Source organism: Xyrauchen texanus, chromosome 7 (genome assembly GCF_025860055.1).
Source record: "Xyrauchen texanus isolate HMW12.3.18 chromosome 7, RBS_HiC_50CHRs, whole genome shotgun sequence".
NCBI classification, from domain to species: domain Eukaryota; kingdom Metazoa; phylum Chordata; class Actinopteri; order Cypriniformes; family Catostomidae; genus Xyrauchen; species Xyrauchen texanus.
In genome coordinates this window covers 17,412,482-17,425,311 of record NC_068282.1, presented here as the reverse complement: position 1 = coordinate 17,425,311, position 12,830 = coordinate 17,412,482, and the positions used below count along the sequence as shown (strand labels likewise).

Below are 12,830 nucleotides of genomic sequence, written 5' to 3'. Positions count from 1 at the left end.
CTCAAATTTCTGTCGCTCACACGTCTGCTTCTTGCATGGCGTAACGTGACCCCCACTTAAATAAGCTGTTTAGAACTGTCAATTAATATTATATTAGGGACGATGTAATACAGTTGAAGTCAGAAGTTTACATGCACCTAAGCCAAATACATTTAAACTCAAGTTATTCACAGTTCCTGACATTTAATCTTAGAAATCATCCCCTGTCTTAGGTCAGTTAGGATCACTAATTTATTTTAAGAATGTGAAATATCAGAATAATAGTATAGGGAATTATTTATTTCAACTTTTATTTCTTTCATTACATGCCCAGTGGGTCAGATGTTTACATACACTTTGTTAGTATTTGGTAGCATTGACTTTAAATTGTTTAACTTGGGTCAAACATTTTGGGTCATTGTCTATTTGGAAGACCCATTTGTGACCAAGCTTGAACTTCCTGAGATGTTGCTTCAACATATACACATAATTTTCCTTCCTCATGATGCCATCTATTTTGTGAAGTGCACCAGTACCTCTTGCAGCAAAGCACCCCAACATGAAGCTGCCACCCACATGCTTCATGGTTGGGATGGTGTTATTCGGCTTGCAAGCCTCATCCTTTTTCCTCCAAACATAACAATGGTCATTATGGCCAAAGAGTTCACTTTTTGTTTAATCAGACTAGGGGACATTTCTCCAAAAAGTAAGATCTTTGTCCCCATGTGCACTTGCAAACTGTAGTGGCTTTTTTATGGTGGTTTTGGAACAGTGGCTTCTTGCTTGCAAGCAGCCTTTCAGGTTATGTCGATATTGGCTAATATTTCTGTGGATGCAAATACTTGTCTACGCGTTTCCTCCAGCATCTTCACATGTTTCTTTGCTGTTGTTCTGGGATTGAGTTGCACTTTTCACACCAAATTACCAATATCGACAATACCTTCAGGCATTTGGAAATTGACCCCAAGGATGAACCGGACTTGTGGAGGTCCACCATTTTTTATGAGGTCTTGGCTGATTCCTTTGGATTTTCTCCTGATGTCAAGCAAAGAGGCACTGAGTTTGAAGGTAGGCCTTAAAATATATCAACATGTACACCTCCATTCAGAAGCTAATTGGTATAATTTCCTAAAGGCTTGGCATATTTTTTATTTTTATTTTCAAAGCTACTTAAAGGCACAGTTAACTTAGTGCACGTAAACTTCTGACCCACTGGAATTGTGATATAGTCAATTAAAAGTAAAACAATCTGTCTGTAAACAATTGTTGGAACAATTACTAATGTCATGCACAAAGTAGATGTCCTAAACGACTTGCAAATATAGTTTGTTAATATGAAATCTGTGAAGTGGTTAAACAATTTGTTTTAATAACTTCAACCTAAGTGTATGTACACTTCTGACTTCAATTGTATCGCAGCTTCCGGTTTATCAATGGGTGTGCTTTTACTCTTTTCTGCCCTATACAACTGATAGGCCAATTTACTATACAGTATATTCCATATGGTTCAATATACTATATGTAACATAATTTGTCATTTATTTTATATAACTTCAGAAGAGAGGTGGTTTAATTGTGATAAAGAGATCAATATTGAAGTCCTTTTTTTCTAAAGTGAAAGTCAATGTTTAGTTACAGTAGAAAAAGGACATAAATATATTTATCTGTTTCTATGAATATGCTCAGAAGTAATTGAAGATTTTATATTTCTTTGGCTTAAAAAAAAAAGTGAGAATCCACAGTCAACTATGAATTAAAAATGTTGTTTTCCAACCTTGCTGCCTTATAATTATAATAATGCATCTGACTCCATATATTATTCAATCAATTCAAGTTCTGCTTTAATTGAATAAAATTACCTTATAATATTTTCAGTTCTAATGGTGGCTATGTGCTTACCATCAATTGCTATGTGCTTAACTGATCAATTTCTTTTTCATAGCATTACCAGAAAAGTCTGTTTGACGAGGAGGGGGGGCTTGGCCGGCTCCGATTCAGCTGATCAGTGGGAGAGCGAGATAAAGGGGAGACAGAGGCACCAGTTCGAGAGAGAGATGCACGCAGCCGCATTGCATGTGCGTTTGTGTTTGTTTTATGTTGAGTTTCTTATTAAACTTTATTTACTGTTAAGCCGGTTCCAGTCTCCACCTTGCCCGTCCTTTATGTATTTTTTTTTTATTAACTATTATAGACTGTAAAAGATATTCTCTCATGTGAATTGATGGTTACCTAGATATTTTTTTATTCTTAAATTTGGCATATAGTAAAACAATAAATGTGGGAGCAAAATCAGTTTGTCATAAAAACAAAATCTCATATAACTCTTTATTGTTCAGGACAAAGTGATGTCACATACAACTAATTATTTTCTTTCCAGTACATTTATTCATCCATGTACTAATAATAAAAAGAAAAACACAAACAGTTTTAGTTTTTGTACTGTCAAATGGCAAAGTGTCAGAAGTTATAGAATTACCTATGCCTTATCTTGAAGGTGGAAAAGATAACCATCCAATCAGAAGGCATCATCAAGCTGGTGATATATAGACAACAACTTGATCGAAGTTGCCGGAATATGGGTGGGAAAACAAATAACGGCTGAGTTCGGAATGTTATACTACCCGTACTACTCTTACTACTTCTGCCATATTTGTCAATGGCAGAAATATTAATAGTATGGTAGTATGCCATTCCAAACTCAGTCAACGCATTTTGAGCTGTTTATCCAGAAAAGTGAAGCTTCCGGCAAAAAACACAAGTCATGATAAAAGCAAAATTAAACTAGATGCTTGAAATTGAAGAAATTAAATAACAAAATGAACAAAAATATATTACAACTTTATAGTAAAATGTCATATTCTCTATAATAATAATAATAATAATGAATCATTTTATCACAAGCAAGCTGTTGAATAAAAGTTTAACATAAAATGCAATGACATGTTAAAAAGTTATATGTCCACTTAATAAATGTATTAAGAATTAATTGATTAGACACCATTTTGATGATTAAATTAAAATTTAAAATGTGTACTGAAAAATAATCATTCTTATTATTAAACTATAATTATTAAAATAATGATTAAAAATAACTAAACTTATGCGTTCAATAGCATATTAACATATTTTTGCTGTGTTATCTAAATTGGTATCGAGTACCGTGAAATTTCACTGGTATCGGTACCGACTACTGAAATTTTGATACCGTGACAACACTAGCATAGGATGACTGCAACTCATGCAATTCAATAATTGCAACCAGGAACATACAAAGATGCAAATTATACATAAATCAACAGCTGTTCACTTCTGCGAATTAGTCCGGATTGCTTTCATACTAATTGTATGAAATACGCTAGTCATATCAGTAAGCTTATAAAACTTGTTTATTCTACATGGAAAGGGTCCGCAAATGGGGGCAGCCATGTTAGAATCGCATGACTAGCTGAATACTACTCGCTTAATCTCAGTAACCGTCCTGTTATTTAACACTTTCACTCACAGATTAAAGTAATAATGGCTGACTGTGAATGCTAAATTTCTACATCTGAAACCGAAAACTATTGATTTTAAATTATGCTGCATGCAAGCCGCAAGGTGTTAGTGTAAGTCCAAGATGACACAAAAGTTACTGAGTGCACTTTTAACTGTACCGAATTCACATTAATCGAAGCACTGACCACCTTTTCAAGCAGAATAAGTTTTGGTTTGCTGATGCACACCTGAGTTCTGAAAACCATTTCACACATATCAAATGAAACTAACTTTGCAAGTATGGAGTAATTGCAAAGTGGGATTTATGGGTAATGTGGCTTTTACTTGGATGGGCGGACTCTTCTCTGTCAAACACGATCTCTTCATCCTTCACCATCTCGTTCCACATTTCGCTCAGTCCTTCAGGAGAGAAGGCGCGCTGTAACAGAGGAGATAGCATGAGTCTCAGGGCCTCAGCAGTTATATTTCACCAACATATTATTTCCATAATACAAACGTTATTCCAGTAATTTCAAATGTCTGTCCAACTACACAAACATTCTGCAAAAGTATCAGAAACCCTGTTTTTAATTCACAAACATTACAGTTTTGTAACCCTCTCCCTGAGCAAATCACACTTTAATTTGAGAAGATTTTGTTGTCATAACTATCTGTAATGTTACTATTTAGGACAGATTTATACCAGGTAAAACTGTCAAAGGTTTCATGGAGGACTTGAGCAATTACTACAGAGATTCAGGGCCCAGACTCATGTTTCAAATGTCAACATAACAAATTAAATAAGACACCAGATGTCAACCTGTGAACAGCAAAGATGCCTTTTCAATCATTGAGTGATGATGCCAATTCCTGTTCCAGGACTCCAGCAATACTCAAAACAAATGTCATGAGAACCCAAGTATATAGACAAACAGAAACAGCATTTTGAAGTGTTGATTTCTGAAGCCATTACTACACTTCTACCAGGAATCAGTACTAATTTCATCCAGTGTTTTGAACCAGAAGCTGCTGAACAATTCTTGAATGAATCTCCATAGAAAATTGTTTGCAAACAAGAATTATACAGTCTAGTATACATTATACAACTGAATAGCACATATTTATCTGTATCTAAACTTGATGCGTCACATTTGCCATGGCCAAACCTTTGAGGTGATATTTGAAAAAAAATATATATATTTATTCACTGAAGACACACAATTGAAGGGTGCGTCTCAATCAGCTCCCTAATTCAGACTCACTGATCAGCAGCTTCTCTGTCTCCACTGGTCATTTGCATCTCAGTAATAATGCACGTTGCAAGATGCGGTGTAATTCAAACGTCTCCCGATTAAACGGCATTAACAATAGTAGCACCTGTAGAGTCCAGAAAGTTCTGAGTGACTCCAGCCAGGTCTCCTAAGCAACTAAATTGGCCTGATAGCTAGGGAGGGTAGAGTCACATGGAGTAACCTCCTAGTGGTTGCTATAATGTGGTTCTCGCTCTTGGTGGGGAGCGTAGCGAATTGTGCGTGGATGCACAATAACGTGAAGCCTCCACATGCACCATGTCTCCGTGATAATGTGCTCAACAAGCCATGTGATAAGATGAGTGGATTGATGGTCTCAGACGCGGAGGCAACTGAGATTCATCCTCCACCACCTGGTTTGAGTCAAGTCACATACACAAGAACTTAACTCTTTCCCCGCCAAACACGGAATTTTCCATGTTTTATGAAAAAACGCTTCCCCGCCAAACACGGAATTTTCCGGGTTTCCGTGTTTTAGGTGTTATACGGTAAGGAAGACCCCTGCGCATGTTTTGAAAGAGTACGCAACTCTTTGATCAAAGAAACAGACTGCGATCGTCTCAAACATGAAGAAGTGGAGTATTGAGAAGCTCAAAATATCAGACATAAACATGTCTTTTTCTCAGCTTTTTGTCTGAAATGTTGTTTTTGACAAAACCTACCTCTGTTCAAGTCGCAATAAAAAAAGAACAAATGAAGATAAAATAAAATCGGTTTTTTTGCCTAAAAGCAGAGGCTCAGATCTTTATTGTGATATATAGCATCTTCATATATTCATGGAAGAAAATATTCTGCGGGCCATTAAAATTTAGCGAAAATCGTCAAAAACCCTGGTGGTGGCTGGCAACTTTTTTTTAAAAACGCTGGCGGGGAAAGAGTTAAGAGTGCATTGGGAATTGGGCATTCCAAAGTGGGGAGAAAATCCCAAAATAAATAAATAAAAGCTTTTTTTAATAAGCCTTTTAAACTTTTTTGGTAAAGTGGTCCAGAAGAGAAAGCTTGACAAATCAGAGAACCACAGCCAACAAAGCCCACAAAACATGCCTCGGAGGGACCGCCCACTCCCATGACACACTTCACCCTTAAACTACTTATCTATTTGTACTAGTGTTGTCAAAAATACCGGTACCAAGTCGGTACTCAAACAAAACATGATTTACAATACCAGAATTTCTGAAGGTAGCTACCCGGTACCCATGCAGAGGCGGGAACTTTCAAACGCTCACAACAAGCAAAAGATGACGACAAGCAAAGCTGCTGCGGAGCCTCAACTGAAACATGTCGAAATGAAGTGGAAAAAGCCAGGTAATTTGAGGCTGATGAAAAGTGACACATCACAGTTCAGCAAAAACCTATTTGTAAACGCTGCTTAAGCAATTTTCTGACGATAGGAGGGAACATGTCAAACTTAATAAAGCAGGTGAGTTTAAAGCATATTATAATTTGCATTAGGGCTGAAACGTTTAGTCGACATTATCGACATCGTCGAAAATACAAAATTGATGAGAAAAATGTTCGTTGTCGAATAGCCTTTTGATCTCATTTAACGTAACATGAAATCACATTAAACTGTAACGATATCTCGTGAGAGCAGCAATTCATGCCTAATGGAGGAAGAATTACACAGATCAGTCCAGATGCACTCTAAACTTTCACAGTTTATTTTATGTAGATCCCAAAGTATTAGGGAATTATAAAAAATAAAAAAAGTACATTCAAAAGCATGTACTGTTGTGGAATAAGCGGAGGCGGAGCTCTTTAAAGGAAACATCCCGGCGTAACATCTTAAATGCAGTAAATTTGCTTTATTAAAGTTCAAATAATACATTAGCAGGTCATGTTAATAACTATAAACTCAGAAACTGGCATTTCTCTGTGTCCCAATGTCCCGATCTCAGGGGGAAGAGATTGAAACTGCACCCGGCTGAGAGAGACTCTGCCTCGGTTGCTCCTCCCTCGAGCATGCACGCTAAATGCAGCTAGATTACAATGCGGTTGCTCGTGACTTAAAGGGTAACTAAACACCTGCTCAGAGTCTTGACTCCACCCACTAGAAATATTTGAAAATGCTGGAAAAGTGGGCAGACCACGGCGGGGATAGAGGGAACGAACCGAGTGCGGGGCTGAGCGGGCGGGGGGCACCTGAGACTCGTAGTGACGGATTAATTGACAGCTGCTGTCAGACTCTATGTTATTATTATTCCTCACACGGTCGCAAGACGACATGTACATGAATCTGGCGTGGTGAGCTGGAACCTGCTTACGTCAGCTGTCACCGCTTACGTCACGAAGTACCGCAACAGCCAATAGGAAAATTCAACTGCAGTAGCCACCGTTCAACCTGAAGAGGGCATCATTCAGACGTTTTTACACCATATATTGTAGAATTAAAACACTTTATACACAAATGTCAAAAAAATTACTTGAATCAATGACCAGTACTAATAAAGCCCCATGCTTACAGATCATTAACTAAAAAAAGTTGGTTTAGGGTTTAGTTACCCTTTAATCATAATATCTATATGTCACTATGCATTTCTTATCATGAAGACAATTGGCAATATGCAGCTTTATTAATAAGAGAGCACTTTGCACATTAGTTTGGAAATAGTTTTTTATTAATTCTATTGTATGCTTGTTTATTTAGGCTTTTTTTAGTACTTGGTAAAAACTTAAATTAAAAGTTGCAAAAGTTGAAGCAAATCTTATATAAGTGTTCAAAAATACTTCAAGCATACATTGTTCAGTTTTGTTATAATTAAAAAATAATATATTTAAATTAAAGTGTTGCTCAATGGCACATTTCTGTTCTTAGTTCTGCTGCTAATGTTTTGTAGACTTTGTTAATAAAAGAGTGTTGTTTAGTAACCTGTTTTTGCTTTGGTAACGAAAATGGTATCGAGCACTGTGAAATTTCACTGGTACTGGTACCATGACAACACTAATTTGTACATATAAATATTTTGTAATAAATGTAACATTTATTATACCTATACTTACAATCAACAAACTAAATTAACAGTTGTATACATTCCCATAATTTTTTATTAAATTACATAATTCGCAGTGCTTCATGGTATTGTAGTCCGTGCTCTCATGAAAGATGGTAAGTACACAGACAAGTACCTTTGTCTTTTTGTCTGATTTTTAAATACTTTTTTTGCCTTAAAACAAAGTTTGTGATGTTGTGATTAAGCTGGTTGGTTTGGCTCATGGCTTACAACTTTTTTTTATAAAAGGATTTTATATAAAGTCTAAAGGACAAATGAATGGAAAAAATACTTCCGGAACCCAGGCGGCTGAATAAGTGTGCGGGCACTGTTGCGCTCTATTTCTCACAAACAAAAAGGGACCCAAATTCAGACAGCATTTGGCAACCTCACAATATTCATTAAATAAAAACCTTGTAAACAGCAGTAAGTCAAAAAAATAAGCATGAAGACACATCTGTTTGCTTTAGTGCTCTGACAGCAAAGCACATTGTATGAAAAGCTGTTAACACCCACTGCTAAGAGAACAGTCTTTAAAAAGACACTCACAGTACAAGCTTTTAAACAGTTCCAGCCCTCAAGCAATACTTTCAAGATGTTACCGACCAGAAGAAACTATCCATCCACTGCAACTTTGCATCAGTACTCACCGATATACAGAAGATTTTCAGTCTCCACAAACAAGTCAAGCTTCTGTTAAGTGTTAGTAACTGTTAGTGAGTTCATGTCACTTTTACACAGCTGTACAGATGCAAATGTTGGCCAAGAGTACAAACTAAAAGTAGCCTTGCCCTCTGTCATACAAGGGCTTCAATATATCCCTCCCTCCAAAACATAAACACTCTATATTTAGCATTAATGCTGGGGCAACGGAAAGGACAATATTTGGACCAATGACAAAATGTATTTCACATTCACCTGCAGGTCTATCTTCAGCCATTTGTCGTGGAAGCGCAGCTGGGCATCAAGAGAAAAAGATGGAGGCGGCATCCTTCCCTCGAATCTCCAGGCTGCAAATGCAGCCTTCCCTAAAGAGACACATTCACTGATTAAACAAGTTAACACGGTGCAACAATGAGAGCAACTGCTATCTATAGAAAGAAAACACATCATGCTATCTATATCTCATTAATCCAGTCCACCCACCAGCTAATATCGATTTATTTGCAAAGGGATTTCCCCTAAGGCAAAGTAATTCATCGTGCAGAGTGGTTAATGATGCAATATGATTGTTTCAGAAAGTTGGGAATGATATTCAGAACCATATTATTCCTACATGCAGTATTCTTGGCATTACACAGATCTTAATAAATCTCTAAAGCTTTACTAAAACGTTCAAATAGGCCTGGCAATCACAATAACTTTAACTTCTGCCTAGTCAACCTTCAAATGTTATAATGCATCTACCGCTTAATTCAGAACTAAAAAAATAAGACGTATGTGCAATGTTTATCATTCAAGCATAAAAACACAAAAGACTTGGCTCTAATTGAAATTACATAGCATCCAGAGCTTTTCAAATATGAGCATCACTGTTAAAAGCAGGGGGACATTGGTTTGAATGGGAAATGGCAATTACATTTGTCAGAGCAGTAAATCGCATGTTGAATTATTTTATTTGCAACACTAAAGCATCAATCATATGCTGATATGTGTCAATATTAAGAAATAATATATTAAAAACGACTGGGTGTTGGCGTGGTCTGATACAATTCTCATATCTGCATGTATCCATTTGTAGTATTGGAAGTGAATGTGTGTCAAATATGGTTATTAATTAACAGATGTGAGCTGTAAGGCTGCAGGTTGCTGTCTGTAATCGATGTGTTGATGGAACTCAGGATGTCAACAGCTAGCTGCTAAAAGAGGTGACATTTTCAAATCCTGACAGCGATCCGCCGTGTCTTTCCGGAACATACCACTACATATTAATACCACAACCAAGCTATGCTTTCCTGTCCAATGTGCTATACCGGAATCAGTGCCTCTTTTTACCTGATCGGATGACTTATTGAATCCTCGCTTATTCGCCTCTATCACCAGTTTTGCTGCACTTTAATGTCGGCCATGTCGTGTGTTGACTGACAGTATCGGCAGCCAATCAAATCTAGAAGTCAAGTTAACGAGGGCGGGACATCATACGGGCCAATCACAGACTTGAATGGGCACACATGGAGCAAGACGTTAAAAACGAGAATATATCAAATAATGTCAATTTCGAATAAATAAATAAATAACGTTTCGTCTGTTTTACCACATAAAATACGATATAAAGATCATATTATACTACAACTTTTATATTCGTATTCAAGTAATGAGCTAGGAGTTTTTTTTTCTCTTTTTTTCTGGAAACATTTGTAAATTAATTTGCGATATTATAGAGTTGTAGAAAGTGAAATTTGGCCAAATGAAACATTATAATGATGCCCTCATGCTGATGTAACGCTGTCATTTTGATATTACAACGCCACCTGCGGCTGCATGAATGTCTGCAAACATTGAGCACGACATTCGCTAAAATGTTCCACTAAAATGGTTCGTCTGTTTTTAACGCATTATAAACTACGAGATAAAAAAAAAAATTGTTGAATTGTATGAGCGGTGAGCTACAGAGTTGTACATTATTTTTCTGTAATCTGTAAATTAATTCGGATTATTAGTTACAGTGTAAATGTGTAAAGCGTTGTAAAAAGTGTAATGGCGGCCTGATGAAGCTTTAAATTATGTCCTCGTGCTAATGTATCAGGTTTATCTAGCGACTGTAGGAATTAATAAACTTTAAAATACCAAGGAACGAAGCTTTCCGAAACTTCGAATCACCGCGCGCTGAGGACATGTGCTGGTCACAGGCGTGAAAAGCATTTAAAGTTGGAATGCTTTAAGACAAACCTAAATAAATGGTCGTGATACGACAAATAATGCATGGAGAACATCACTACAAATGTATAACTTATATATATATTCAACTGCAAAAAAAACAACTATTATAATTTTATCAATTAGATTATGCCAGAGAGTATTTAGCAGAGACTGGCCACTTCTATTAAATTGAATGGGAGAAATGGTTGTGTCTAGAAGAGATCCCCCTCTCGTCGACTTCTCGCGCATGCGAATCCTGTTAAAATGGGGGGGGGGGCAATAAACATTATTTTAAGAATATATCATTATATTATTTACAATACACGTATTTTAATGATATTTTAGGGGGGGACAACCCTCAAATACCTTTATATGGTATTTATATGGGTATAAATACCTGCCACACAGTTCGACTACTTGCACTGAAAGCAATGGCTTAGTGTAATAAGATGTGTGAACGTGCTTTTTCTATTCGGATGACCTGGGTTCTTATCCTCCTTTTGACCCAGTTCCCCCCTGTTTTCTGACTCCACTCTTAATATTTTTTCTTTAAATCTCCTTTCAAATTAACATTCAATTAATGGCAAAAAATGGGAAAGAGGAAGTTTTTTCATGTCACGGTCATAGAGCAACCGCCTGGCAGCAGGAAGTGTGGCTCTTCCAACAGATTTTAAAATAGTTCTCTTATATTTACCCAAATTGCTTCAAAATGGTTTCAAATAATGTCAAATGCATGTGTCCACCTTGCATTGTTTTCCATAAGCCACCAGGTGTAAATGGACCCATGGTTCTTGGGCCCAACAATGCTGCTTGCAGCTATATTTTAACTTGCCATTTCAGCAGATTTGTTTAATGTGAATTGTCAAGGAGCAAAGAAAAGACGTTTTTCACATTATAAAAAATATTGGTATCATTATTAAACCAAGTTTTTCATCAATGTTGGTTCTTATGAATTTGACACAGTTTAAGAGCGGTTTTAATTGTTTCACAGAGTAACATGGTTTTCCATGTTAACGTGGGACATTGGTTTGAATGGGAAATGGCAATTACATTTGTCAGAGCAGTAAATCGCATGTTGAATTATTTTATTTACATCAATCATATGCTGATATGTGTCAATAATATACATTCAATTGCTTGTATTTCTTTATAATGAATAATGGCAATATAAAAGTATAATGGTTTGAGTAACTTTCAACCAACCATTAATATAACAAAATGAATAAGTACTTATAGATAGGATAGTGGTCCAGTGGTAAGACATACTGGCAGTAAACATTGCGATCCAAGTTCAAATCCTGATTAATCAGTAAAAATGTATAGCTTTGCTGCAGATTATGATGTATTTTTAACAGGTCTATTAAAAAAATGTGTAAATCACATACACATACACAGACACAATATATTATATTGTTTTAAATAAGTGTCAATATTGCAACTGAAACTGACAGCCAGTAATTACAGTATACCCTACTGAATTTCTGAGAATGGTTGAATTACTGAGAAATAAAAGTTTTAAAGTTTACAGGCTTTTTATGATTTTGCTTAAACAAAATCATTGTTTCTGACAGATGTTTCTGATGGATTACCGACCGTCCAATGGGGCCAGTGCCCAGGGGCCTTTGACTGCCTGGGGGGGGGGGGCCTGGGCTTTAAGGTTGAGTGATCCAGTTTGGCGATCCCCCTGCTTGAAAACCCACCAACAATGAAATCTGGGTTCCAGTGAGGAATTTACAATAGAAGTCAAAGGAGCCAATCCGTAAATGTTAAAATACTCACTATTTCAAATGTATAGCCACAAGACATAAAAAATATACATGTTAACATGATTTTAGTCTCATAAAATTGCTTTCTATGTATTATGTTTTCTGCATAACGTTATAGATAATGTTACAACTTTGTTGCCATTTCCATGACGATGTAATGTCGACAAACCCTAAAATGACTGTAAAAATTACAATTTAAACAATTTTACAGCTTAAATAATATATTTATTTATTTTACAAAAGAATTCATGCATGTTTTATAAAATTCTAAGCTTTACATTTCTGCCTTTAAACCCTCCAAAAATTAGCCCCATTCACTTCCATTGTAAGTTCATCAATGTAACCTAAATAATTGCTTTTTCTTTTTTCTTTTTTATTGGATGTCAAAATATTTTTTTTTGGTAATTCACATTAAACCACAAATTCTGTCGATTGATCTTAACTTGTATTGA

General features: G+C 36.1%; 1 protein-coding gene and 1 long non-coding RNA gene across 2 annotated transcripts in view; one reads left to right on the top strand and one right to left on the bottom strand.

Annotated features, from left to right (window-relative positions):
- Positions 1 to 1,981, top strand: part of LOC127646600 (E3 ubiquitin-protein ligase HERC2-like) — a 26,536-nt gene extending 24,555 nt beyond the window's left edge. The window contains exon 29 of the mRNA XM_052130353.1: positions 1,922 to 1,981. Coding sequence (XP_051986313.1) covers positions 1,922 to 1,981 — 60 coding nt within the window. The remainder of the gene's footprint in view (positions 1 to 1,921) is intronic.
- A 335-nt stretch (positions 1,982 to 2,316) lies between these two features.
- Positions 2,317 to 9,828, bottom strand: LOC127646412 (uncharacterized). Its single transcript, XR_007970932.1, has 3 exons — positions 9,749 to 9,828; positions 8,672 to 8,781; positions 2,317 to 3,892 (listed from the first exon to the last, which is right to left on the bottom strand). It is a non-coding gene; the product is annotated as an uncharacterized LOC127646412 (long non-coding RNA).
- Between the last annotated feature and the right edge of the window lie 3,002 nt (positions 9,829 to 12,830).